The sequence below is a fragment of the Trichosurus vulpecula genome, chromosome 1, assembly GCF_011100635.1.
Source record: "Trichosurus vulpecula isolate mTriVul1 chromosome 1, mTriVul1.pri, whole genome shotgun sequence".
Classification (NCBI taxonomy): Eukaryota; Metazoa; Chordata; class Mammalia; order Diprotodontia; family Phalangeridae; genus Trichosurus; species Trichosurus vulpecula.
The window spans coordinates 436,895,394-436,920,622 of NC_050573.1; the positions used below are offsets into that span (position 1 = coordinate 436,895,394).

A 25,229-nucleotide genomic window follows, 5' to 3' on the forward strand; every position below is an offset into this window, starting at 1 on the left:
CACATAGTGATACACATGTGGCTTATGTTGAATTGCTTGACTTCTTAGGGAGGGTGGGTGGGAAGGGAAGAGGGGAGAGAATTTGGAACTCAAAGTTTTAAAAACAGATGTTCAAAAACAAAAAAAAAGTTTTTGCATGCAACTAGAAAATAAGGTACACAGGCAATGGGGGGTAGAAATTTATCTTGCCCTACAAGAAAGGAAGGGAAAAAGGGATGGGAGGGGAGTGGGATGATAGAAGGGAAGGCTGACTGGGGAACAGGGCAACCAGAATACATGCCATCTTGGAGTGGGGGGGAGGGTAGAAATGGGGAGAAAATTTGTAATTCAAACTCTTGTGAAAGTCAATGTTGAAAACTAAATATGTTAAATAAATAAATTTAAAATTAAAAAAAAATAAAATAAAAAATGTAGTTGTATATGTTCATCTCAAAAAATAATACTTAACAAAACTAGACTTTGTCAGCATACAAGCAAAACTTTTAGATCCAACTTATTCACCCTCTCCAATGACTTGCTTTGAGCAGCTTTGTTCCACATTTTTTTTTTAAAAAAATGGTGTTTTATTGATGCTCTGTTTTTAAATATCACTGTCACTTCCCAGTGACACCTGCTCCCATCCCACCCCAGCACCCTCCTTTTCCACTTTAAACCAAACCTTCATTTGGAATAAATTAAGCATGCAAATTAACACCTTGGCCATGTCTTATAATATACATCTCATTTTGCACCTGTAATCTATGACTGCTGAGTGGAGGGAAGTGTCCTTCACTGCTAGTCTACTGAGGTGAATGGTATTGCATGGTTTTTTGGTTTGGTTAGGTTTAGTTCTGAGAACAGTACTTAGAAAGTGAAACTTTCTATTTATAAGTTAATTGAGGTAGTGCACATTTGGGCTAAAAAACTCTGGATATAGACCTAGAAAGATCCTTCCCATGTAGCTTTCAGTGGCGTTTGAGGTGAGTCACTTCACTTCTCAGTTTCCTTTTCTGTAAATGAGGTTGTAGGGATTCTATGATTTCTTCCAGCTATTGATGCTGCGAGTCTAATAAATCATACATGTGATTAATGCTTGAGAAATGCTAATTACCTTTTGAGCTTTTTCATGGCAGAGCTTTAAGTGAATTAAACATGGATCCTGGCCACTGAGGGTTAGCCAAAGCATAATTTAACTAGTATAATTGTTTCAGATTATAACTCATATAAGTTAAAAATCAGAATATTATAGTTTAAGGAAAAAGATCTAACATGTGAATTCTGTTCCTTTTGATCCACTGATATTATACTTGTATTAACAATCAACACTAAGAATGTTAGTACAGAAAAACAGCTAACATTTATAGAGCACTTTTAAGATTTGCTTTATGTATTATCTCATCTGTTCATCACAACAATCCTGTGAGACAGGGGTTACTGTTACTGTTGAGCTCAGGTCTTCCAGACACCAAGTTCAGCACTCTAAGCCTGGAAATGAGGAAGTAGGTTATAATAATGCACATTTGTATTTAGCTGTATTTTAAGAATTTTAAATGTCTATATAGTGCATCAATTTATACTCTCAATGACTTACATAAGTGACCTTTTCCCCTTGAGATGATACTTTATTTGTGTAATATTAAATTGCTTTAAACCCCCAGACTACTGGTGTTTTTTTTTAACGATTTGGGGACATATTATGTAGTGGTTCTTTTCACTATTGCTTCTAATCAGATCGATTATTGTTACTTTATGTCCCGTAGGGAACAACCCATCTTCAGCACTCGAGCTCATGTCTTCCAGATTGACCCCAACACAAAGAAAAACTGGGTTCCCACCAGCAAGCATGCAGTTACGGTGTCCTACTTCTATGACAGCACAAGAAATGTGTATAGAATAATCAGTCTAGATGGCTCAAAGGTTAGTTCTTTTTCTTTTTTTAAATATTTCTGTCTTGCTCTTGTTGCTATAGTATTAAACATTTATTAAGTATTTAAAAGCATTTAAGTATTAAAAGTAGTTTAAGTATTAAAAATATTTTAAACGTATTGCCATCACTGATTCTTTAAGTAATGAAAAAGTTTTACTAAGTTACTTTGATCAGTATACCTACTACACTTATAGGTATATACCAGAACATTCAGTAGATTTAAGATGGTTTATTTCAGATAAACTTCCGGAGTTTATATAACAGTCTATTAAAAGAATCCTGGATTATCCCAGAGACTATAATTAATAATATATTCTTGGCACACCTCATGTCTGAAACATAAAAGCAAAATTTCAGAGTATTTTGTTTAATTTTGGCCAGTTTCTCTATCATTGAGAATATTAAACTTCATATTATTAATATTATATTTGTATTAGAGATCTGGGACATATCTGAATATCAAATTTGCAATATAACATTATATAAAATTGGTGGGAAGGTATCTGCGGGTGTTTCCGCAGCAAACCTTTACCAGGTTATTCTAGCCTAGAGTAATGGGGTGTTGTGGCCAAGAACACTGGGATTAACAGTAAAAACAGTGGGGTTGAATCCTAACCAGCATGACGTTGGGTGAATCACTACCAGTTCTGAAGCTTGGTTTTCTAATCTTTTAAATAAAGATGTTGGGCCAGGTGATTTTCCAAGGTCCCTTCCAGTTTAGACTCCTATAATCCTATTATACCCTTCTCTCCTCTTCTAACCTCATTAACATTCTCCCTTTACATCACCTTTCTGGCATCAAATCACATATTTATTGCCTTCTGATCTTTTCTTCATGATTGTCTTTGTTGTTTGATTCTTGTATTATGTGTTAAATTCCCTGTCACCTAAACTAGATTGTAGGTTTCTTAAGGGCAGGCAGGCTCTTTGAGACTTCTCTGTGTGCTTCCCAGCGACTTGATCATAATTAATGAGAGCATTTTTATTAATTGACTTGGCTTTAATTTTTCTTTATTAGAATGAAGCATGGCCATTGGCAGAATGATTTGGAGATAGCTATTGGTTAGGGTCTGTTAAGTTTTACCAAGTCACTATCCTTGCTTTTTTATTCTGCATATGTTAATTTGAGTAGAATACACACAGACTTGCACTGTGATAAACAGGTCGACTTTGTCCCCTATTGTAGCTCTGTAGGCACGTGGACCTGGTTTCTTAGGGTGGCTGGATGGCACCATAGTGCACAGAGAGCTGGGCCTGGATTCAGGAAGACTCGTCTTCCTAAGTTCAAATGTGGCCCCAGACACTTCAGCTGTGTGACCCTGGGCAAGTCCCTTAACCCTGTTTGCCTCAGTTTCCTCATCTGTAAAATGATCTGGAGAAGGAAATGACAAACCGCTTCAGTATCTTTACCAAGAAAACCCCAAATGGCATCACGAAGAATTGGACGCAACTGAAAATCACTGAACGACAACACCACCAACACCCTGGTTTCTCTTTTGTCCTAAATGGTCCTGTGGAGCTTTGACATTTGTAGGTGGTGCTTAAAAGGTAAAAAAGAAATTGATGGGAACAGAAGTCCTAGTATGCAAGGAGAGAAACCACATGGAAATGTTTTGAATAGACTTCATATTACTCAAACTCTCACCTGAGGAGTAAAAGTCCTTCAATGACTTATTTCCAAGGAGCATGTACCTAGAAAGCAGTTCTGGTGAGTCAGTCATCAAATGAGGCCACATGAAAACAGGGTTGGATACTACTGCTTGGGTTTCTGTCCAGATTTGAACTCAGGAAGGTGAGTCTTCCTGACTTCAGGCCCAGCGCTTTATCCCCTACGCCACCTACCAGCCTTTTTCCTATTTAGAATCATTCAGTCTGGTGGTTTTTTGTGGTAACGGGGTTTAATATATCTTGAAAAATGTATTTCCTTTAATAGTCGATTTGGCTGTTTTTCTGTTGTGTATACTATCCTTTTAGTTAGTCTCTTAAATGGATACTGTGAACTAAAGCTCTTTTTAGTTCTAAACCTATGAACTACTGCAGAGCACTGCAGCGATGACTGCGTTTTTTTAAACAGACATTGCAATTTATTTCTTTTATAAGAAGGTTTAAGCTGTCTCTTTCTCTGTTCAGCGTCTGATCGAGTGATGAAAATCTCCTCAGAATGCCCATACCTCGAAAACATCATCTGATTCTTCTCACTACAGGCCTTTTGCTTCACTATGAATCTAATCTTTGCTTTAAGGCCTTCTAGTAAGGTTGTAAAAACATCCATTTGGTTGAATGCCACAATCAGCCTACTATACCTCTATCTGTAATGATACAGCATTTCTAAATTTATTGCTTAGAGGAAAGAACAGCTGGATAGAAAAATGGGGAAGGTATACGTATATTTTCAAGTTATAATGTGTTGCTTCTTGAGGACGTTTAAGAATTCAATAAAAGTGTATTTATGTGAACATTAGCACGTCCAAAATTTCCTTCAAGGTTGAAACAAAACTTGGAGTCAACGGGTCAGAGATAGTCTGGATTACAAAAAGGTCAAAAATGAATTTTGAATTGAAATTTCAAGTTCTTTACAACTACTATAGTCCCTTATCTGCGTCTTGTTAGAATTGCTGCCTGTTACATTTCTACTCTTGAGCACTGGTGTGGTTTTTTTTTTTAAATGCTCCCCCTCCCCACACCCCCAGAAAGAGTGGCTGTAGACTAAGGGATGATGACTGGAAGTAACGATGTTAAAATATAGTCACTTGGGTTGACTAGGGAAGAGGAATCAATGATACCCCATTTTGAGAGGCAACAAGATACTAGTGGAAAGGGCATTGAAGTTGGAGCACCTTTGCCTTTGACAAAATCCAGCCAGACCTGCGTTCTCATCTGTAAGATGAAGAATTTGGACTAGAGGACCTCTGAAGTTCCTCTAAATTAGTGATCCTCTAAAAAGAAGGCAGTGTGAAAATGGGCTATTAGGAGAGCCTTAAGGACAAGAACAAGAGAGGTAAAAATACAGGGCAGAGCCAGGTAGAATCGTTTTGTCTAGCACCCTGGAAGCAACCAGTATGCCGTTAGAAATCTGCTGTGGGTAGCCGAGGTTTGAGTTCAGGACTAATTTTGAAAAGGTACATATCTCCGCTTTTCAGCCTGGTGCCTCTCCGTTCCATCTCTTCTCCTGGGAAGGAGTAAGAAAGATCTTAATTCCCTCCCAGATCATAGTCCCTCCTCAGAGAAGAGAATCATGGCACCATAGTCTTGTTCAAGAGATGTCAATCTATATAGATAAGAGAACTGCATACATCTTCCCCTCTCTCTTTATCATCAATATGTTTCATTGAGCTATTTTGAGAGATTATGTATATTCTAGAACTTAAATCTCCCTTATCTCACCTCTGGTCCTCCCCCTGCCATTCTGAGAACGAGTTATCAGAATGAACCTTTGTCAGTAAGGTTCTTTGCGGAGTAAATAAAAGAAGAAAAACATACAAACAGTTTTAATTCTCTTGACCTAAAAATAGTGACTTTTGAGAATATGCTTGAAACCTCAAGGAAGCCAACCAGTGGATTGAAGTAAACGCCACCCCCTGCGCAGTGAACTTGGTTGAAGTCATCAGGACCATGGTCTTGGCCTAGAAATTTCAAAAGAAGTGACAAGAGACACCAGTCTCTACAGAGAAGAGAGACCAACAGCCTACATATCATTTATTTATTTTCCATTTTCCTTCTTGCACCATTTTTCTCATGTTAAACGAATAGGATAAGAACCTAAAAGATGTAAAAATCTTACACATTTTTCTTTTCCCATACATGTGTGCTTATGGTAGTGTCCAATTTTTAGGTCATTCAAAGGGTCATCCAAATGATCCAGTAGGAAATGTACTAGTTCTGAAATTAGGGGACCTGGGATCAAATCCTGCCTCGAATATGTACCTATGTGATCTTAGGTCATTTAATTTCCCTGGTCTCAGTGTCTTCACCTATAAAATGAGGAAGTTGGACTACTTAGCCTCTAAGGTTCCCTCTGAGTATTTCAAATCAAATAACAAATCCAGGGTATGAAGAGAAGCATTGAAAAGCTATCCAGGTTTCTTATTCTACCTCTGTTTGCTTAGAACTCTTTCCAGTTCTATGCCATTGCTGGGGGTAGACCATAATTTTTCCCATACAGATACAATGCACCAGCCCAAAGGAACATAAGATGGCTGATTCATAACTTCCCTACAGTTGGCAAGTAATTAAATGTTTTGGTTTAAAAGACTTTCTCCTTGTTACCACAGGCTAGAATAAACAAAGACCCTGTTTATGTCAAAGGGCTTAATTAAGGCAAAGTAAGTGACAACACCCTTTTATTCATTTTAGACCTGGTGATTTTGTTGTTGGAAGGGAACTTCAGATGAGGAAACTTCTTCCTACCACTGTGGTTTTGCAACTGATAATCTTGGAAAGTAGCCTGGAAGACTGGGGTTTAAGTGACTTATTCAGGGTCATTAATTCTAAAGCCAGTGTGTGTCAAAAGAAGGACTTGAACTCTGTTCTTCCTGAGTTTGAGTTTAGATCTCTCTCCACTGTTCAGTGGCCTGAAAATATAATTTGTTTTTATATTCTTCAATTTGAATAATCTACCCTGAAGTTATGTATCTTAAGAGTACAGATACCACATCTATACATTTCAGAAACAAATGTTCTGCTGTCCTTGGCCTACAACAAAATCTGAAGCTTTCCTGGCTCTCTCACTGATATGTTTCATGCTGTTCATCTCTTAACTTCATCTATCTGCTGATGATAAATGGCCCTTCTAACTTTTAAGCGTTTATTGGTGAAGCTTTTTGGAGCTCTCGTTAAAATAAGGCTGACCTAAAGGATACTATTATAAGATTCCTTATTTTCTTCAGGGAAGTTAAAATGTATGTTGAATCTTAATAAAGAGAGATTTTTTTAAATTAAGAGCTCAAAATAAGACTTTAAATTATAGAAGAAGGTGAGTATCTAAGTTAAGTGGATGGGGTTACCTGGTATCATAGAACCTCCCACTGCTGGGAGGGTCTAGTCTGGACCCTTTCCCCAGTTAGCTGTGTGACCTTCTGCAAGTCATTTCACTCTCCTGTTTCATCAGTTTTCATCTGTAACATGAAGAAGTTGGGTGAGATGACTTCTATGGTCCTTTCTATTATTATGCAAACTAGAAAATAAAGGTCCTACAAACTAGTGAAGTTTGGAATAAACCATCATTTTCTTAATAAAATTTTTATTTGAGATAGATAAAATCAAATGTGTAGGTAATACACATATTGAATAAAATTGAACTTTTAAATATAAATATTTAAATGTTTTGATGTTTTCAATCTATGTTGAAACCTCCAATGTTTTAAGTTGTTTTTATTTTAAATATGTTTAAATATTATAATGTTATTTGCTAGGTTCCTCGTACCTAAAGAATGAGACGGTGATCATGCTTGGTTATCTAGGATGCTCTCTCTATATGTGAAGTCAATAAGCATTTATTAAGTGATATTGTATACTTTACTAAATGTACTTTACTATTATCCATATAACTAATATAAGGCCTTTTACTCTGTAGTGTTGTGTCTGGATGTGTGTTTGTGTATATCTATATATACATACACATGTGTATATATATATATATATATACTCGTGTGTGTGTGTGTGTATAGCTGCATAGGTATACCCTTTATTCTTTAGTGGCACTCTCAAATTCTTATTCCTTCATAGCCAAACGTAGATCTAGCTCTATGTTGGGGGAGAGGAGTGGAGTCAGCTTCTACCTCAGAAGTTGGCAAACACTACAGATCAGGGCTTGATTTATTATTTTGTTGATGATGGAGAAAATGTTAATAATACAGATTAATCATTTTTAATTATATTTTTCCTCAATTACATGTAAAAACAATTTTCAACTTTCATTTTTTTTTAAATTTTGAGTTCCAAATTCTCTCCTTCTTTCCTCCTCCTCCTACTTGCTGAGAAGGTAAGCAATCTGATATGGGTTATACATGTGCAATCATGTAAAACATATTTCCATATTAGTATTTTTTGGAAGAAAACTTGAAACCCACCCCCCTCTAAAAAACAAAGTGAAAAATGGTATGCTTCACTGTGCATTCAGACTCCATCAGTTCTTTCTCTGAAGGTGGATAGCATTTTTCATCATGAATCCTTTGGGATTGTCTTGGATCATTGTATTGCTGAGAATAACAAAGTCATTCACAGTTAATTCATTGTACAACATTGCTGTTACTGTGCACGATGTTCTCCTGGTTCTGCCCACTTTACTCTGCCTCAGTTCATGTAAGTCTTTCCAGGTTTTTCTGAAATCATCAATGCAGATTAATCTCAAAAGAGTGTCATGCATGCATTTTTTCCCTTGGAAAGCTGGTTTTTAAAGAGTAGCATACTGCTGATTTTCCCTATTGTTACAGTTCATTAATTCAGCCTAGATTTTGGTGGATATTGATTAGTTGACTGAAAATAGTTGAATTCTATATACCTACAGGACTGGAATGAGGTCCCTTACATTGGACTTACATAGTTACATTAATCTGGGTTCCTATGGGTTATCACTCAGCTAACATACAATAGACTGGTTATCATAGCGATATGAGTTGTGAGTTTTTTATAAAACTACAGAAATTATAGAGTTTTTGTTGCAATGAAAATTTTTTATAATACATTCGGGAAGATGAAGCTTCAATTGCTTTTTTCAAGCAATAAATGCAGGAAAATACATTAAATGAAATATTTAGGGATTTCTTTCATTTTTATTCTGGTTCAGTTAGCTCAGTTCTTTGGAATATGAGGCTAATGAGCTTGTGGGTTTGATCCTCCATATGGTCCAGTTATCTTCCCAAAGAAATACTCCTACAGACTTTTACCCTTAACCCCAGCAGCTGTCTTAAAAATGCATACACTTGGATACAAGAGGAATGAACGAGAGTGTGTTTATAGCTTGTTGGAACTAGTCACTGCTGTGGAACGATCTCAGAGTGCATGTCCTACTACTGGTGGGTGAATAGCATCATTTTGTGTATATAGGACAAAGAATACAATATCCGTTTTTGTTCATAACCCTTACACTTAATTTCTCCTCTTGCTTCTTAAAATTTAATCTTGTTTTAGTTATTTTGCTTTGCCAGGTCAAACTTTCAGAGGGGAAAGGAGGAGGTGAGAAACTTTAAAATTATCATATTTCAAAAATCATTCAGTTGAAATATTTGATGGGGAAGGAAGTTGTAGTCAGTAATTAAAATGCCTTGTGCTTGTGTAACTGTTCAAAGTTTGACTTGATATTCAGATGATTCTATTTTCTTTTTCAGGCAATAATAAATAGCACCATCACCCCAAACATGACATTCACTAAAACATCTCAGAAGTTTGGCCAGTGGGCAGACAGCAGGGCAAATACTGTCTATGGTTTGGGATTCTCCTCTGAGCATCATCTTACAAAAGTAAGTTAAATCATTAACCCTAATTGAAAATATGTTTATTTCAGTCATTAGAAGATTTAAATAATGCATAATATTAGATTTATTACAAGATGAAGAAAACAAAGATAGATATTTTGAGGGTCCTAATCCTACGGCATCCAACAGTCAGACCAGAAGATTATAAAATCAATCAACCAGCAAGCATTTATCAAGTGCCTACTATAAAGTGCTAGGCATTATGCTGGGAAATGGAGATACAAAGATAAAAACGGAGTAGTCCACGATCACCTCAAGTTTGCATGCTAATAGAGGAAGCACGGACACAATCATGTAAATATAAACTGCATATTTGTATTTTGGGGAAAAGTAATTTGGGGAGCTCAGGAAAGCCCCATTTAAAATATGGCACTTGAGCTGGGGCAGCCAGGTGGTGCAGTGCATGAGTGCCAGACCTGGAGTCAGGAAGACTCATCTTCCTGAGCTCAAATCTGGCCTCAGACACAATCTGTGTGACCCTGGGCAGGTCACGTAACCATTTGCCTCAGTTTCCTCATCTGTAAAATGAGCTGGAGAAGGAAATGGTAAGCCACTCCAGTATCCTTGTCAATGGGGTCATGAAGGGTCAGACACAACTGAAATGAATGAACAACTTGAGCTGAGCTTTGAAGGAAGCTAGAGTTTCCACAAGGCAGAGGTGAGGAGCGAGTGCACCCAGACATGACCAACAGCCAGTTCAAAGGCACAGACCTGAGAGATAGAGTGTTGTATACAAGAAACACCAGGTTAGTCCAGTTTGGACTGTGGGGTTTTAGAGGCAATAATGTATATTTAAACTGGACCTAGTTTGTGAAGGGTTACAAATCCTAAGCAGAAGTGCTTATATTTTATCCTAGAAGTCAAGGTTCCATCAGTTTTTTGAGAGGGGTGTCATATGGTCTATTTGGCAACTACCTGGAATACAGATTCATAAGGAAGAATAGTTGAAGCACGGAGAGTAATTAGGAGATTATTGCAGTTAGCCAAGGATAAAAGGGGTAAGGACTTGAACTAGGGCATGGCCATGTGAGTGGAGGAAAGGGGACGCATTTGAGAAATATTTTGGAGAGAGAATCAACAAGACTTGGATGTGGCAGAGGAGGGGGGTGATCAAGAAGGAAGAATTGAGGATGATACAGATTGTGGACCTGGATGACTGGAAGCATGATGATACCTTCACCTTTAATATGGAAATTTGGAAGAGCTGTGGGTTTTTTGGGGGGAAAGATAAGAAGTTCTGTTTTGGCCATCAGTTTGAAATACTTATGGGACTTCCAGTGGGACATATCCAATATGTAATTGGTGATGTGGGAACAGAGATCAGTAGAAAAGCTAGGGCAGAATGTAGGAGTCATGTGCATAGAGAAGACTGAACCCAAGGGAGTTGATGGGATCGCTGTGAGAAGAATATAAAGAGAGAAGAGAAGAGGACTCATTAAAATCCTGAGGTACATCTATAATTAGAGATAATGACAAACATGGATGATGATCCAACAAATTGAGTAGAGGAGTAACCAAACAGGCAGGAGAAGAGGACCAAAAGAGAGCAGCGTCACAAAAGCCCAGAGAGCATTCAGGAAGAGAAGGTAGTCCCAAGTGTCTCCTGCTTTGGAAGTTAAGAAGGATGAGGACTACAAAGAACAAAGAACCCATTGGATTTGTCAGTTATGAGACAATTGGTAACTTTAGCTTGCGGAGTGAGGCCAGAAGCCAGATTTCAAGAGTTTGAAAAGTGAATGAGAAAAAAGGAAGGGGAGGACAGGAGTGCACAGATTTGATTACAAAAAGGAGGAATATGAAACAGTAGCCTGAAGGGACACTATGGTCAAGTATCAAACAGCAGACAGAAAGAACGGTGGAGTCAAGTGAGGGTTTTTTAAGGGTGAGAGTTTCTTGGCCATCTTTGTAGGCATGAGAGAAGGACCCAGTAGATAGTGACAGACTGAAGAATCAAGAGTGGCATAGGCTTGAGATGAAGGATATAAGTAGAGAGATCAGCTTTGGTGAAGAAAGGGGCCATTTCTTCATCAGAGACAGGAGTAAAAGAGCAGAGAATGGGGGATGGTGTCTAAGGATTTTGAGATATTGAGTAGAGGAGAAAAGGGAGCTCATGACACACGGCTTCCTCTTTTCTCAAAAATCAGCCTAAGGCCCACTGTTGAGGGTATGGCATGTGGGATGCTTGAGGAGAGAATAGAAAGCTTGGAAAGGCTATTATGAGGAATGCCTTTAGAAAGCTAATTATAATCATGGCATCATAGCTGTAGGTCTGGAAAGGACCTTAATACCCTCATTACCCTCATTTTACTAATCGAGAAACTCAGGGCGAGAGTAATAACGTGATTTGCCCAAGGTCACGTAGGAACTGGGATTTGAATCCTGGTTCTTTGACTGGATAGATAGCATGGCATGTTGAATAGAGAAATGGCTTTGAAGCCAGGAAGACCTGGATTTGAGTTTCTTCTCTGACACAGACTGACTGTGATTCCCTGGGCAAAGCATGTCACCTTTCAAAGTAGAAGATGCATACAGTATGCTAACCTGCATTCATGTAGGGAGTTTCTCCTCCTGGGAGCTCTCTACACCATTGAAAACACAGTCTTCATTCAAAAATGTGTTGCTGTCCAAGCTCACATCTAAATCCTCCAGAAGAGATCACTAATTTCTGTGAAAAAATACATTGGCTTGGATTGTTTTGTCACATACTGAGGATTCATTTAGATTGAATAATCGTCCATTCAATACCTTTGATCTGCAAAACACTTTCTCCACTGGGATGGAAAGATGTTGAGGTATTGCACTTGCGCACAGGGAGTTTACAATCTAACAGTCTGTTATAAATTCACTGTTTGCCAGGAAAAGGTGCATGCAATGAACTTTGAATAGAATAGTTTCTATCTGACAGTCCACTTTTATGTTTCACACAATAATGACAACACAATAGATAAAGTTCAGCACTTCTGTTGTTGTTTCATCTATTCTGTGCTTCTTTTTTCCCATTTTCTTCAGGTCTCTTTTTGAAGCCCTTCGTTTCCCTAGATTTTCATTTTCTCATGTGCTGTGTTGAGCATGGATCCTTTCAGATGTTGTACCACAATCATCATGGGGAATAGCATTTTGGGGTTTTGGCCTGGGGGCTGTAGACAATTTCATGGCTAACTTATCAAAGTTATGTGAAGGCTAGTATGTATTCTTCCTCATGATGAAATCCATGGATGATCATTCCCTTCTTTTAATTTCAAACCATTTTGTTTTCCAGCTGGAGAGTTCTTCAGCAAAACACCCTCTTATAACCTTTAAAGTAGTGCTTTTCATGCAGTAAAGTATATAGTATACTTTAAAACAGCTAGATTAATAAAGCAAACGTGGAGATTAGTAGATCTCTGAATGAAGCAACAAGGAGATTTTTCAGTCTTCATTTACTCTCAAAGCTTCATAACAAATATCACTGTGGGATTTATTCCAACAAGACACTTGCTGTTCATCTTTTAGAAAAAGGCAACTTCTCAGTAACTAATTTGTTCAATAACCAGCATGTGATAATCATGCCCTCAGCCTAACAGTAGATTATTTGGATTGCTTATTATGGGAAGTAGATAGGAAGGAATTAAAAATCATGTCTTTTTTTGAAAAAGAAAATTCCGATGATGTCTGATCCTCAAAAGGTCGTAAAATAATTTTTTAAAAATACAAGATTCCTTGAAGCTTTTTTTCAGAGCATATAGCTCTTGAAGCATTTGAGTATAGGCAGTCTCTTAAAAAGGAGACCTTATGACCCCTTTAATTTGGGGCTTTACCACATCGTCATACCACTCTGTCTTGTCGTCGATGACCAGAATTATGTGACTCAGGTGAACTGGCCCATGAAGGAGGAAATATTACTGCCATACTGTTGCTGGAAGAGTTGGCCCCTAAGATAATAAAAAAGCAGGGCTAAGTGGTCACAAGTAAACATGAATCCTGGATTCAGTTTGCATGAGCTTTTAAAAAGGAGTTCATTATGAAATTTTCTAAGTTTTAGATGATGCTTTAAGAGTTGTGGGAATAGGCAGAAAAATGGTAGAGCAGACTGAGCATAAATGGATATGAGGGCAATATCCTTAGGAAAAAAGAATCCATGGGATGACAAGCTTGGAGCCTATCATTGTGACCCAGGAAAAGATGATGGAGATGATAGCTGAGAAAATACATGCTTTGTGTGGTGTTATGGCAAAAAGACCAACTACGTCCACAATACCATCAGGAATAGTATTGTAAACCCAAGAAATAATCATCCTTTCCTCATGGAACCGTGCTGCATCCAGGCTTATCATAACCTGTGCTTTTGGCTTTCACACCTTAAGGAAGTTATAGCAAAACTGGAGAAAGTCCAGAGAACCAAAAGGATCAGGGGGAGGAGAGACATACTTAAAGTTTAACATTGTTCATTCTGTAACGATGAAAGCTGAAGGGGTAGTGATCAAAACCTGTAAAATCATTCAAGGTATAGATGGAATAAATAGATTTATTTACAAAATTCTAATGCATCAAAGTGAAGTCACTCTCTTAGATATAAATCAAGGACAGTTCGTTTTGTACCACGAAAGGGGCAAGTTTTAGAAAAATTAAAGTGTATCATTTCATACAGTAAGTAGTAAATTTATAGAACTAATTATGCTTAGGTTTTACACATGAACATATATACATATATGTATATATTTGTTTATATATCTTAAAAAACAAAGATAGCATAATAGTATTTGTCATCTTGATATTTAGGTGAATTCTTATTGAAATCTAAATGTTCATTTAGAATCTGAAGATTCAATCTGTAATTCATGAAATCAAAGCTTGCTTTGATTTTGACTGAATTCTACTTCTTGGGTCTTCAGAGGACAGAGAAAACCATGTCTACCTTATTAAAAAAATACTTCATGTGCTTACAATCATCTGTTAATCTTGGACTTTTCTAGATTAAGAAACTCCAGTTTCCCTCCTAGACTCTATTCTGTGTCTTCAGAACTCCTTCAGTGTTTTAATACTCAGTATATTTAATTTAGATAAGAAAAATTTATAATCGACTACCACATGGGGAAATTATTAATAACCAAAATCAAAATTACTCTCCTCCTAAACATTTTCATTTATTTTTAGACAAACTTAAGCCAGATTTTCTCTAGTTGATCCACGTGTGTTAAGACTAGTTGCTCTAGGTGTGTTAAGATAAGAATTTTTTACCTTTTCGATGACATGGCTGGCTCTCCTTAGGGAGTCTAGTAAAACCTAGAGAGAAACCTCATTAGCATTATATTTCTAAATGCTTTAAATGAAATACATAGGATGATGAAGGAGACCACTTACATTGAAATTACAGTTATCAGTTTTGTCTTTATTCTTTTTTTAAGAGCAAGTTTGCTGGGCCCTGATTAAGAACTGCAGTGGTAGAACACTAAGCCACAAAGGGAAATACAAAGTCAAAGTTGTCAAGGCCTAGATCAGGCCGGCACAACCTGCATCCCCCCACAGGATTTTGGGCAGCCCAGGAAAAATGTAGAGGTTGTTTTTTGCGGGCCACCTGAAATCCTTTGGTGGGCTGCAGGTTGTACAGGCCTGGCCTAGGTAGATATTAAAGATTAGAAAAATAGCAGAGGAGGCTCTCCACATAAAAGCTGACTTAAAAGATGGTCAGTATTGGAGAAGAGAGGAAATGTACAAACAGTGCTTATGCTTAGTCTTATAAATACAAGTCACCCAAATCTCCTAGCGTTCTAACTAATTTTTCCAGAAAAGTGGTAAGGAATCTTTCTTTGATTCATTTTATCATTATATACCACATAAAGTTAAGTTGAGTTATTGTTTTAGCTTGGAGTTCTTTATTTACAAGGCATAGAATCATAAAGGTAGAGTTGGAAGGAACCTCGGAGGTCATCTAGTCTAACCCCTGCATTTTACAGATGAAGAAACTGAGGCTGAGAGCTTAAGTAGCTTGCCCATGGTTACACAAGTAATGGGCATTAGAAATAGAATTTGGACTCAAGTTTTCCCACCCTAGAGCCAGTTTCTTTCTACCACATTGTGTGTAACCAAACCAACATTTTTTAGTCCAAAATCTTAACTATGCTTTATAGACTTTGGGCTGAAATTTTTATAACAGCCCACTATCAAAAAAATTAAATAATCACTGTTAGAAGATTAGCTACAATTTGTATTTCAAGCAAACTAAGTGTCTAAATAGACACCAATTCATTACTTCACGCTAGAAGAACAATTAAGTGTATTTCTCAAAGCAGTTATTCATCATAATTCATTGATGGCTGGATTAACTGAGAAAGCAGCTCAATTTCCATAGAATTCTTTAATTTTCTCCTTTATTAATCATGAAATCATATGTTTGTATCTACTGTGCTGTCCAACCAGTCTAGCCTTGTACTATTGCTCACCCTTGACATTCCATCTCTCAGTTTTAACTTTCTTCATTTCCTTCAAAACTCCCAGGAAGCGTCACATGCTACAGGAGGCCTTTCCTGACTCCCTCACTAATTATTTTATATATATTTTTGTATATACTTATGTCCTCCTGTTGGTCTCCCCTGGTAGATTATATGCTTCTTGAGGCCAGAGACTGTTTCACTTTTGTTTTTGTATCTCCTGTGCTTGGCATATAGTTGGCATTTATAAATCCTTGATTTTAGTTTTTTTAATTTGGATGAAAATGATGTCCTGAATGGGGGGGGCATGGGGAGGAGGGTTACATATCAAAGAAAAATGACTAAAAAGATATAGAAAATTTTAATTTCTAGGATTGAGGAATCATTCCATTATTCATGAAGATAATTTACTTCTTAAACATTACAGCTACCTTGCTACCTGTAATTGTGCAATCCATATGGAAATCTGTAACGAATACAACAACACAATAGCATCTAAATGAAGTATTATGGTTGGAGAATGGAGTGTTTAAATCATCCAATTTTCCTGTGCACCCTGGGTTAACCATTTATGTGATCAATTTGTATAAGTCAAGAACCACACTGTAAAGGAATCTATATTGTTTAAACTGTAATGTTATATTGAAAATACTTTGTTATTGCTACTTATTCAGTGCAATAATGCAACTGTCAACCACAGTGTCAAAATTTTGGAAGAGACCCTACACAGTTAAAATTTCTCTCATTTTAGCAAGTAGAATAGACCTCAGAATAGAACTAAGCTGTTTCCCAGAAACTGCATAGATATGAAGCTTTATAAGTCCAGAAGTGACAGGTGTTTCACAAGTTAGTTCAGTTAGAAAGAAGCATGAAAGCATTAGGAGAAGTTGAGCAACTGGAAAGTCATTACCTAGGATTAAAGAAGCAGTGAAGGAAAAACTAATATGGAATACTTAAGAGCAAAAAAACCCATATCATTAGATGCTGTATTTTTTCACTTTAGTTAGCTCCAAACTAGTTATTTGACTCAAAGCATCTTGATAGAAGGAAGAAAGTTTTTTAAATTATTAGCAATGGCAGCTAAATGGATTGTCTCATCTCCTGGTGAGTCTAATGGAGAGGCAAGTCAAGCTTCATCTCCTGTCCCTGGCTCCATATGCCTATAATTGACATTTGTAAGACATCTCAACATGATTTTGAAGCATGTTTCCTTTTATCCCAAGGTTTTATACTAAATTTTGAATGTAGGTCTCCTAAGCAGTCTGAACTCCCCGTCACTTCTGCCCCAACTTCCGGGTTCATTGTGTTAGTAAGTATTTAGAGCTTTTGAGTACTAGACCAGCTTCCCTCATTTGATAGATTAGATCATTTCAGAGGGGGCAATTTGCTCTTTTTTCACTCAAGCATTCTGGTTTCCCAAGTGCAGATTTAGAGTGATAATGGTTTATTAAGAAGCATTTATTAAGCACTTTTGTGCAAGATCCCGTGGAATAGAATTAGAGCCTAAGTTTATATAGCTTTTTCAGGTTTACAAAATGCTTGCCTTTCGTCCTGGTGAAATAGGTATTGCTTATATTCTTTCCCTTACTTTTATAGATGATGAAACTGAGGCTAAGAGTTTAAATGACCTGCCCTATGATCAAATAGCTAATACTTGTCAGCATTAGGAAACCTGGATTCATATCTCATCCCCAGGTCCAGTGTTTGTTGGGGTATTTGGGGGGGGGGGGTCTTTTCCCCCATTCACTACACTGTCTGTTTTATATTTTGAAGTATTGAACCTTGTGCAAAGCCTGAATTTTTTTTTTCATCCTAAAACAGAAATTACTTAAGATCCTTTAAAGAAGAATTATTTTTAAAGTCTTAGGTTTATCATTCAAGAACTGTTGGTTTTAAGATCTTTTTTAACCATGAGTCTTGAATGAGCTGAAGAAATCAGGCCCTTTTGTCATTGAATCAGACTGTTTTTTTGTAAGTGGGATTTTATCTGGCCAAGAGCATGACATGTAATCAGCTTGTTAAGGTGTGTTTCGTGAATTGTAGACTAGAGATGAATGAAATATAAGCAGTGGCATTTTAGAAACAAAGATGTAAGGTTATTTTTCAGACAATCATATCGATTCATATGAACCAAAGAATGTTTTTCTCTTCAGAGTAGACATTCTGAGAGGCTCTATACTTATTCCAGTGATGCTGATGTTATTCAAATACATTTTTGAACTCTTATTTGGGAATTGCTTTTGAATGTCCTCAGCAGTGCCTAATTTGTGTCCTTTTAGGGTGGATATGTTTTTTTTATGGTAGCTAAACATTTTCAGAAACAAATCTGGTGAATGAGGTACGTGACTAAGTGGGCTCCCAAGTTAAGTATAATCATAGAGGAATGAGATTGCTATCAGAGTTCATCAATAATTTACACAGACTTCAACCCCAAAAGAGGAGTTCCAAAAGTCTTTTCACTACTAGCACCACTGAAATAAATATATAGATTCCTAAGGTGACTCCTTTGAAGAGGATGCGGTCATTTCATAGGGGAAATAGATGTAGCATTTTGTCTGAATCTCTCTTTTATAGATGAAGAAAATGGGATTCTGAGACTTCAGGTGCCATGCCAAAGGTCACCAAGGTAATGAGTTGTGGAGTCAGGATATGAACTCAGGTCTCCTAATATTAAATTCATTGTTCCCTCTATTAAAATTGGCTACCTTTCTATTAAGATGTGTGAGTTTGGGTATGTTTATTCATTAAGCACCCATTTATTAATGGTCTTTCTACAATGTGCAAAGCATTGGTAGGAAGATAATTAAGAAGGAGGCCTATTCTTCAGGGGGCTCATAATCTAGCTAGGGGGGTAGGATGGAGGGAGAGGTGATATGATAGATAGATAGATATAGATATACAGATATGCAGTAGTAATACAAAACATTACAAATTGAAGAAAAGCATGAAAAAAAGTGAGGTACAAGGAAGGAAGGATCATTTCTTATTAGTGCTTCATGATAGCACTTGAACTGGGCTATGGATGGATATGATTTTAACAGGTAGATGTGGGAAGAAAGTATGGGGATGCCATTCTAGGCACAAGGAAATACCACTATTAAGCAACTAATCTCATTTTAATTGAACTTTATACCTTGATGAGACAATAAAAGTTGAAAAGATATTGTGAGTTCATATGAAGTTGACAGTGATTTTTGAACACTAACTTTAGAATGCTAATTGGGAATGAGGAAGGAGTATTTTATATAAATACTGTGACAAATTGTATCACAGGAAATTTGTTTTAACATTGCTTTTATTTTACTTTTTATCCGACTTAGAACCTATTTAGTTTTCCAAATTTTCTCACCTTCAATTTTAAAGGACTAGGGAGAAATAGATTTAATCAGGTTGTAAGTGGTATACAGTGCTTGAGATGAAAAGCAATGTTTGCCCTTATCTGAGTAAGTGTGAATACACACACACACACACATACTTACACATATGTATACATATCTTTATGTATAGGGTATGTGTATATTGATATATATATATATACACATAGTGTGTATATACATTTTATGTACTTTATATATTTATCTATATGTATACAATTCTTTTAATTCCTAGTCAGAAATTATTTTTGCTTCTTTGGAGCTAGCAGAGAACTTTATTGATATAAATATACCTGAGATTTCATCAAACTGATGCCTATATCTTGTAGATTCTACAAAAATTTCAATAACATTATTCCTAAGTGTGCAGCATGCTTATATATGTATATATATACATACACACATACACAGATAATGTGTATAGATACGTGTGTGTATATATGGGTACATATACATACACACACATAAATGCACATTTATTCTGTTTCTTTACCCTTTGGGCAGGCTGAACTGCTATAGAGTACCCTCTTTCTTCCCAAAATGGAAATAGGGTAGAAACATAAGAGGAAGTTTGGTCAGGCTTGACTGTAACTCCATTTCCTTTATTTTTACTCCAGCTCCAGCTCCATCAAGGCGAGCCTTTTGGTGGTTTTTTTTTTATGATCAATCTTCTTGGCAAATTTAACATACACCGATGATAGAAATACACTAGTAGGCCACTACCTTCAGAAAGTAAAGAGATACTGTTCATTTTTAACCATAACTTTTTATAATTTCCTAAGTGCTCTCAGTACTTAGCATTTCATTTAATTTATTTTGCTTTTGTAAGTGCTGCCAGTTCTGTAGACGCCGTGGAATGCTTCATTTCCTTTCTGCTGACATTGCACCAGCTGTTGACTAAAACACTATTCCCAGAGCTAGCTAGCATCTATTGATGATGTTAGTACAGAAATGAGAAGTACTTCAACATTACTATAGGATACGTATATTGATGAAAATAACGTAATATAAAAACTAAAAGCGTTTTTCAAATACACTTCTCAAGAGTGGCTGCTATGGGAAATCCAGTTATCTGCGTGATGAGCAATCAAAATAAAGTCTATTTGAAGGGGATCCTGTCTGGATTAATATATTGTTTCTCTTATTGAGTTTTGCCCCCACTTAATATTATGACATTTTATTAGATTTGCTGATACTAGAAGTGTTAGCAATATGTTAATGTAACTTTCGGAGGTTTCATCTAATACTTTGTTTTGTCACCATTTTAGTACCAGAGATGCCTAATTGATTTTTTTCACATACTTAATGCATCTTCTCCCAAAGCCCATTCATGTAGAAAATTCTCAAAGTACATTTTATGAAATAGCTTTTTGTTTGATTAATGTATATAGTTTTCTTCATGCCTTCAGTTTGCAGAAAAGTTTCAGGAATTCAAAGAAGCTGCTCGATTAGCAAAGGAGAAATCCCAAGAGAAGATGGAGCTCACAAGTACGCCCTCCCAGGTGGGTATCAAGCTCTTTCTCTCCTCTGTCAGGCTGGGTGTGCCAGGCACTTTCTTTTATTCTCAGTTTGAATCTGGAAAAATAATGGAGAAAATCAAGGTAGTTTTCAAAACAGAAATAGAAAGGCAGCTTTTAAAAAAAAAAATTCTGCCTGTATTGGTGGAGAATGGTTCCATGCTCTATTGATCCAAAGGAGTTTGGTTTATTAAAATTAGCTTTTAAATGTTAAAACAAGTTTTTTTAAAGTCTACAAAGTACTTTGAGGTAAAATAAGTTAACTAAACATATGATGGCTATGTTATTTCTTATAATCCTAATTCTATAGATTGGGAAAACCTAAAATAATTTCAGCAGATACTTTCCTCATGCCTACTTAAAACCCAGAAATATTCAACACACTGTAAAGGTTATACTTTTATAAATGTCATTGATAAGTGGCTTTTTTCCCCCCAAACTGTCAAGTTGAGTTAGTGCCTATTAACCTTTCCTTCATCATACCTTTCTTCTGAAAGTTAATCAAAGTTCCAAATAAAGGTTCCTGAAATGGGTCTGAAATACTATTCATCAGGTTCATTAAATTAATCTCAGTATTTTGTGATCTTGTCAGTGGATGTCCTCCCTTCCGTGACTAGACCATAACCCTTTTACTCTTAGCTGGTGGTCATCCTGCTGCTGTGGCCAAAAAAATCTATGACCTGAGAGTTACCCTTCTGGAGATGAGCCCCTCTGAAGTTAGGTCCTACACTAGCATGACAAATCCAGCCATTGCCAGGCTTGTCTTCCAAGTCTTTGAAGGTTAGGACTTGCTAGAGCTAGTCTTCTGGAACCCAGAGTCATCTCTGACACTCCACAATAGCAGAGTTCACCATGTGTTTTGTGACTTAAAGAGAAAACCCATAACCTTTTTTTTTGGCATTAGCATAGTTTGCTAAAAGTAATTTATTTGTAACAGTAGTCTTAAGACATGTTACAGTCTGGTAAATAGAGCATTTCTCTGAAATGATTATTTTTTTTCTAAAATAAGCTTTTTGGGTGGCCAAAAATCTCTAAGAGTTCAAAGTGAAACAGCTTAAATTGGAATCCATAATAGTTTGGTAGTCAAGGTGAAAGATAAGCATATTGAGATGAGAACTCCCCAAATAACCATTTTTTGGTCCCTTCCATGTAAAATAAATGAATAAAGGCAAAATAAAAAGGGCAATTGGGGATAGCATACCCTTAATGCCCAAACCCTTAGGGCTTTTTGGTTTTGATATATAAAAGAATAGGGTACTTTATAAATCGTATCATATATTTAAAACTTTTTTTTCTTTCCAATTAAGCATTTATTTTCTCTCCCTCCTATCTCCTGTCCTGTGAAGACTTGGCAGCCCTCACACCAGAGGAACTAGTCTTCCCTGAACACACCCTATCCCCCAACCAATCTCATCTTCCCATTGAGAGGAAAAAAAAATCCTTGTAAGAAATATGCAGAGTTAAACAAAATAAATGCCCTCACTGGCCATGTCCAAAAATATGTGTCTCACTGTACATTGAGTCCACCACTTGTGTTAGGAGGTGGGTAATAGAGATCATTATTAGTACATCCTCTGGAATTGTGGTTTGTCAGTGCACGGATCAGATTTCTTAAGTCTTTCAAAGTTATTTGTCTTTACAGTGTTGTTGTATAAAGGAATATCATTTATTTAAATGTCACCAGAATTTAATCATTTTCTGTTAGATAATTTTAATGATTGGTAATATCTACTGTCTCTTTTGGCTGGGAAAAATATGCAGTAAAGTAAATTAATTGATTTAGCCAAATTATTGATTGAAAATTGGAGAAACCACATCTACCCACTTGCTATCATCTCCCTCACCCCACCCCATTTATATTGTCTTTAGTTCAGTGATTCTTTGGGGATGTAGAAAGTTAAATTCTTAAATTTTTGCAAGCACCTGAAAGGGAGCCTTTTTTTTTTAAGTCATATTTACTTCTACTTAAAATGCGGTATTCTTGGACTGATTCAGATTGATCCCTGGTCCAAGGTGGTTTGTTGAAATAACTTGATGATCACTTTTGGAGAGTTCTTTTTTTCCTATCTCCATTGGCATAGCCCTTTTGTGTTTTTGTATATTTTTGTCCCTTTAAGCCTAGAGGGCTGGTTTAGGTTGACTTATTAAAGCTAATCTAATTGTTGGAGTTCAGCAATAAACTGGTGCCTCACTCTTGCAGATTCCACAGCAATTCCAATAATGGCATGATCCGAGGGTCTCTAATGTCCCCCAATTACAGTTTGCTATAGTATTGACTTACCCAGAAAGCCTCCCTAATCATTCTTTTATTTTCATATATTCACATACACTTAAGTAGTAGCAGAAATCCCTTTAAAAGTGTCACTTGCCTCAGAGGCATGGTTCAGAGAGAATATTATGTCTTTCAAAAAATTATATAAGTCAATGTAAATTTTGCTTTCCTCTTTTCAAATTTTTTCTTGTAAAAAAACTTTTATAAGTTTTAATGTGAAAATGTGCTTCAGAGACTAAATATGCTATCCCTAGTTGACCTTTTTTTTATTTTTGCCTTTATTCATTTATTTTACACGGAAGGGACCAAGAAAATGGTCATTTTGAGGGTTCTGATCTCAATATACTCATCTTTCACCCTGACTACCAAACTATTTTGTATTCCCATTTAAGCTCTGTTTCATTTTGAACTCACAGAGCTTTTTGGCTGCCCAGGCCCCAATCCCAGTAAAGACCTAACTTAGCAGCACATAATATTCAAAGGAATGTACACCATGCCCAGCTGGAAAGTAATATCTGACTTTCAGAGTTTAACCCAACCCAAGGGTCAGTCTGTATTCTGCCTCATGTGAGAAGCACTATCTAGGCATTCCAGTGGAGAGTCAAGAGATGCCTTGGCCTTTGAATATTTCAAAAAAGTCCCACCTTTTAATGGGCATATTTTGAAAGGTACCTGACATTTATGGCAAAGATAATGCTTTCCTCGTCAGATTCCTTTAATTAAAGGAATATACTTAAATAAGTTGCCTTGTATCATGTTTCTTATTGATCCTCTTTGGGGGAAACAGTCTTATCTAGAGGAAGAATGCTATGTTAAAGAAAAATGTAGTTCCTCTGGCGTTTATGTATCTGTTGTATAAAAGGCACGGTGCTAGGTGCTGGGAAATAGGAGAACAAACATATAAGCAGTCTCTGCCCTCCAGAGATTTACCTTCTGCTGAGAGATACACACCACAGAAAAGTAAAACTTCTTCAAGGAGGGGAGAGAGTACGGACAGCTGGAAAATTGCTGGTACCTGAACTGAGCCTTGAGGGAAACCAAGGGGGGAGGTGAGAAGAATACATTTTAGGATTGGGGGAACCAGGAAATGGAAAACTGAGCCCAGGAAGTAGGTTGTAAGTCAGTTTGGAACACAGTGTATGTGAAACTGAATTATATGAAATAAATCTGGCAGAATAGATGGGAGCCAGATTGGGCAGGGCTTTAGGAATCAGGAGAATCAATTCCACAAATATTTATTAGTGCCTACCATGTGTATACAACAAACTGCTCTAGGTGCTGAGGAAACAAAGACAGAAACACAACATCTCTGCCCTCAAGGAATTTATGTTCTCTTCAGCTCTAGTGCAGGCACTGCCACTAGCTAACTATGACTCTGTGCACCTCACCTCTCACAATTACACATTTATTGGAAGGATCTCAGAGGCCATCTAATCCAGCTCCCTCATTCAGCAAGTGAAGAAACTGAAACCTAAAGAAATCAAATCACTTGTACAAAGGTCATAGAAGTAGTGAGTGGAAGAGCTGGAGTTCAAACCCAGGTTGTCCCTATGTCTAATACTTTTCCTGTAAAATAAGGGAATTGGACTGTGTAATTTCTAAGATCCTTCCCAGGATTAAGTTGAATCATGTGTTAATAATTTTTTTCTCCACCTTCATTAACATTTCTCCATCTTCATAAAATAATCCTTATTTTGATCAGCGATTTCATTGGGGGTGGGTTTTCCCTCCATTATGTAAATCACAAGCCCCTCTAGGTCTTCAGCCATCTATTTCATTTTTCTAATACATATGATAAAGGCAAACTCTTGGTGTGGAATTCGTGCTACCTTTTTAACATTCTTCTTTTGGATGAATTATTTTTCATTAGATGCCAGCAGTCTCAGTCTTGTTTTCTAATTGTGTTAAGAGGAGACAGTCTGTGGCTGTTTTTTGGGGGGGATGGAGGGTGGGGGTGGGATTCTACTACTAAGTAGCATCGTAATGCTAGACATGCCCCTTCACTTTTCTATGTCTTCATTTGTAAAAATGTGCAGCCTTTACTGTAAGTTTAAGTTCTCTTTCAGATCTAAAATTATTTTTCTTTCTCCCTTCCTTCCTTCCTTCCTTCCTTCCTTCCTTCCTTCCTTCCTTCCATCCTTCTTTTCTTCCTTCTTTCGTTCATTCCTTCCTTCCTTCTTTCCTTCCTTCCTTTCTTTCTTCCTTCCTTCCTTCCTTCCTTCCTTCCTTCCTTCCTTCCTTCCTTCCTTCCTTTCTCATTTTTTCACTTTCTCTCTTTGTT

General features: G+C 36.7%; 1 protein-coding gene across 3 annotated transcripts in view; it reads left to right on the forward strand.

Annotated features, from left to right (window-relative positions):
* The window catches only part of HOMER1 (homer scaffold protein 1), a 171,058-nt gene that overhangs the window by 63,929 nt on the left and 81,900 nt on the right, over nucleotides 1–25,229 (forward strand). For all 3 annotated transcript variants that reach the window (XM_036734320.1, XM_036734313.1, XM_036734329.1), the window contains exons 2-4: nucleotides 1,740–1,896; nucleotides 9,232–9,363; nucleotides 20,569–20,661. In XM_036734320.1, coding sequence (XP_036590215.1) covers nucleotides 1,740–1,896; nucleotides 9,232–9,363; nucleotides 20,569–20,661 — 382 coding nt within the window. The remainder of the gene's footprint in view (nucleotides 1–1,739; nucleotides 1,897–9,231; nucleotides 9,364–20,568; nucleotides 20,662–25,229) is intronic.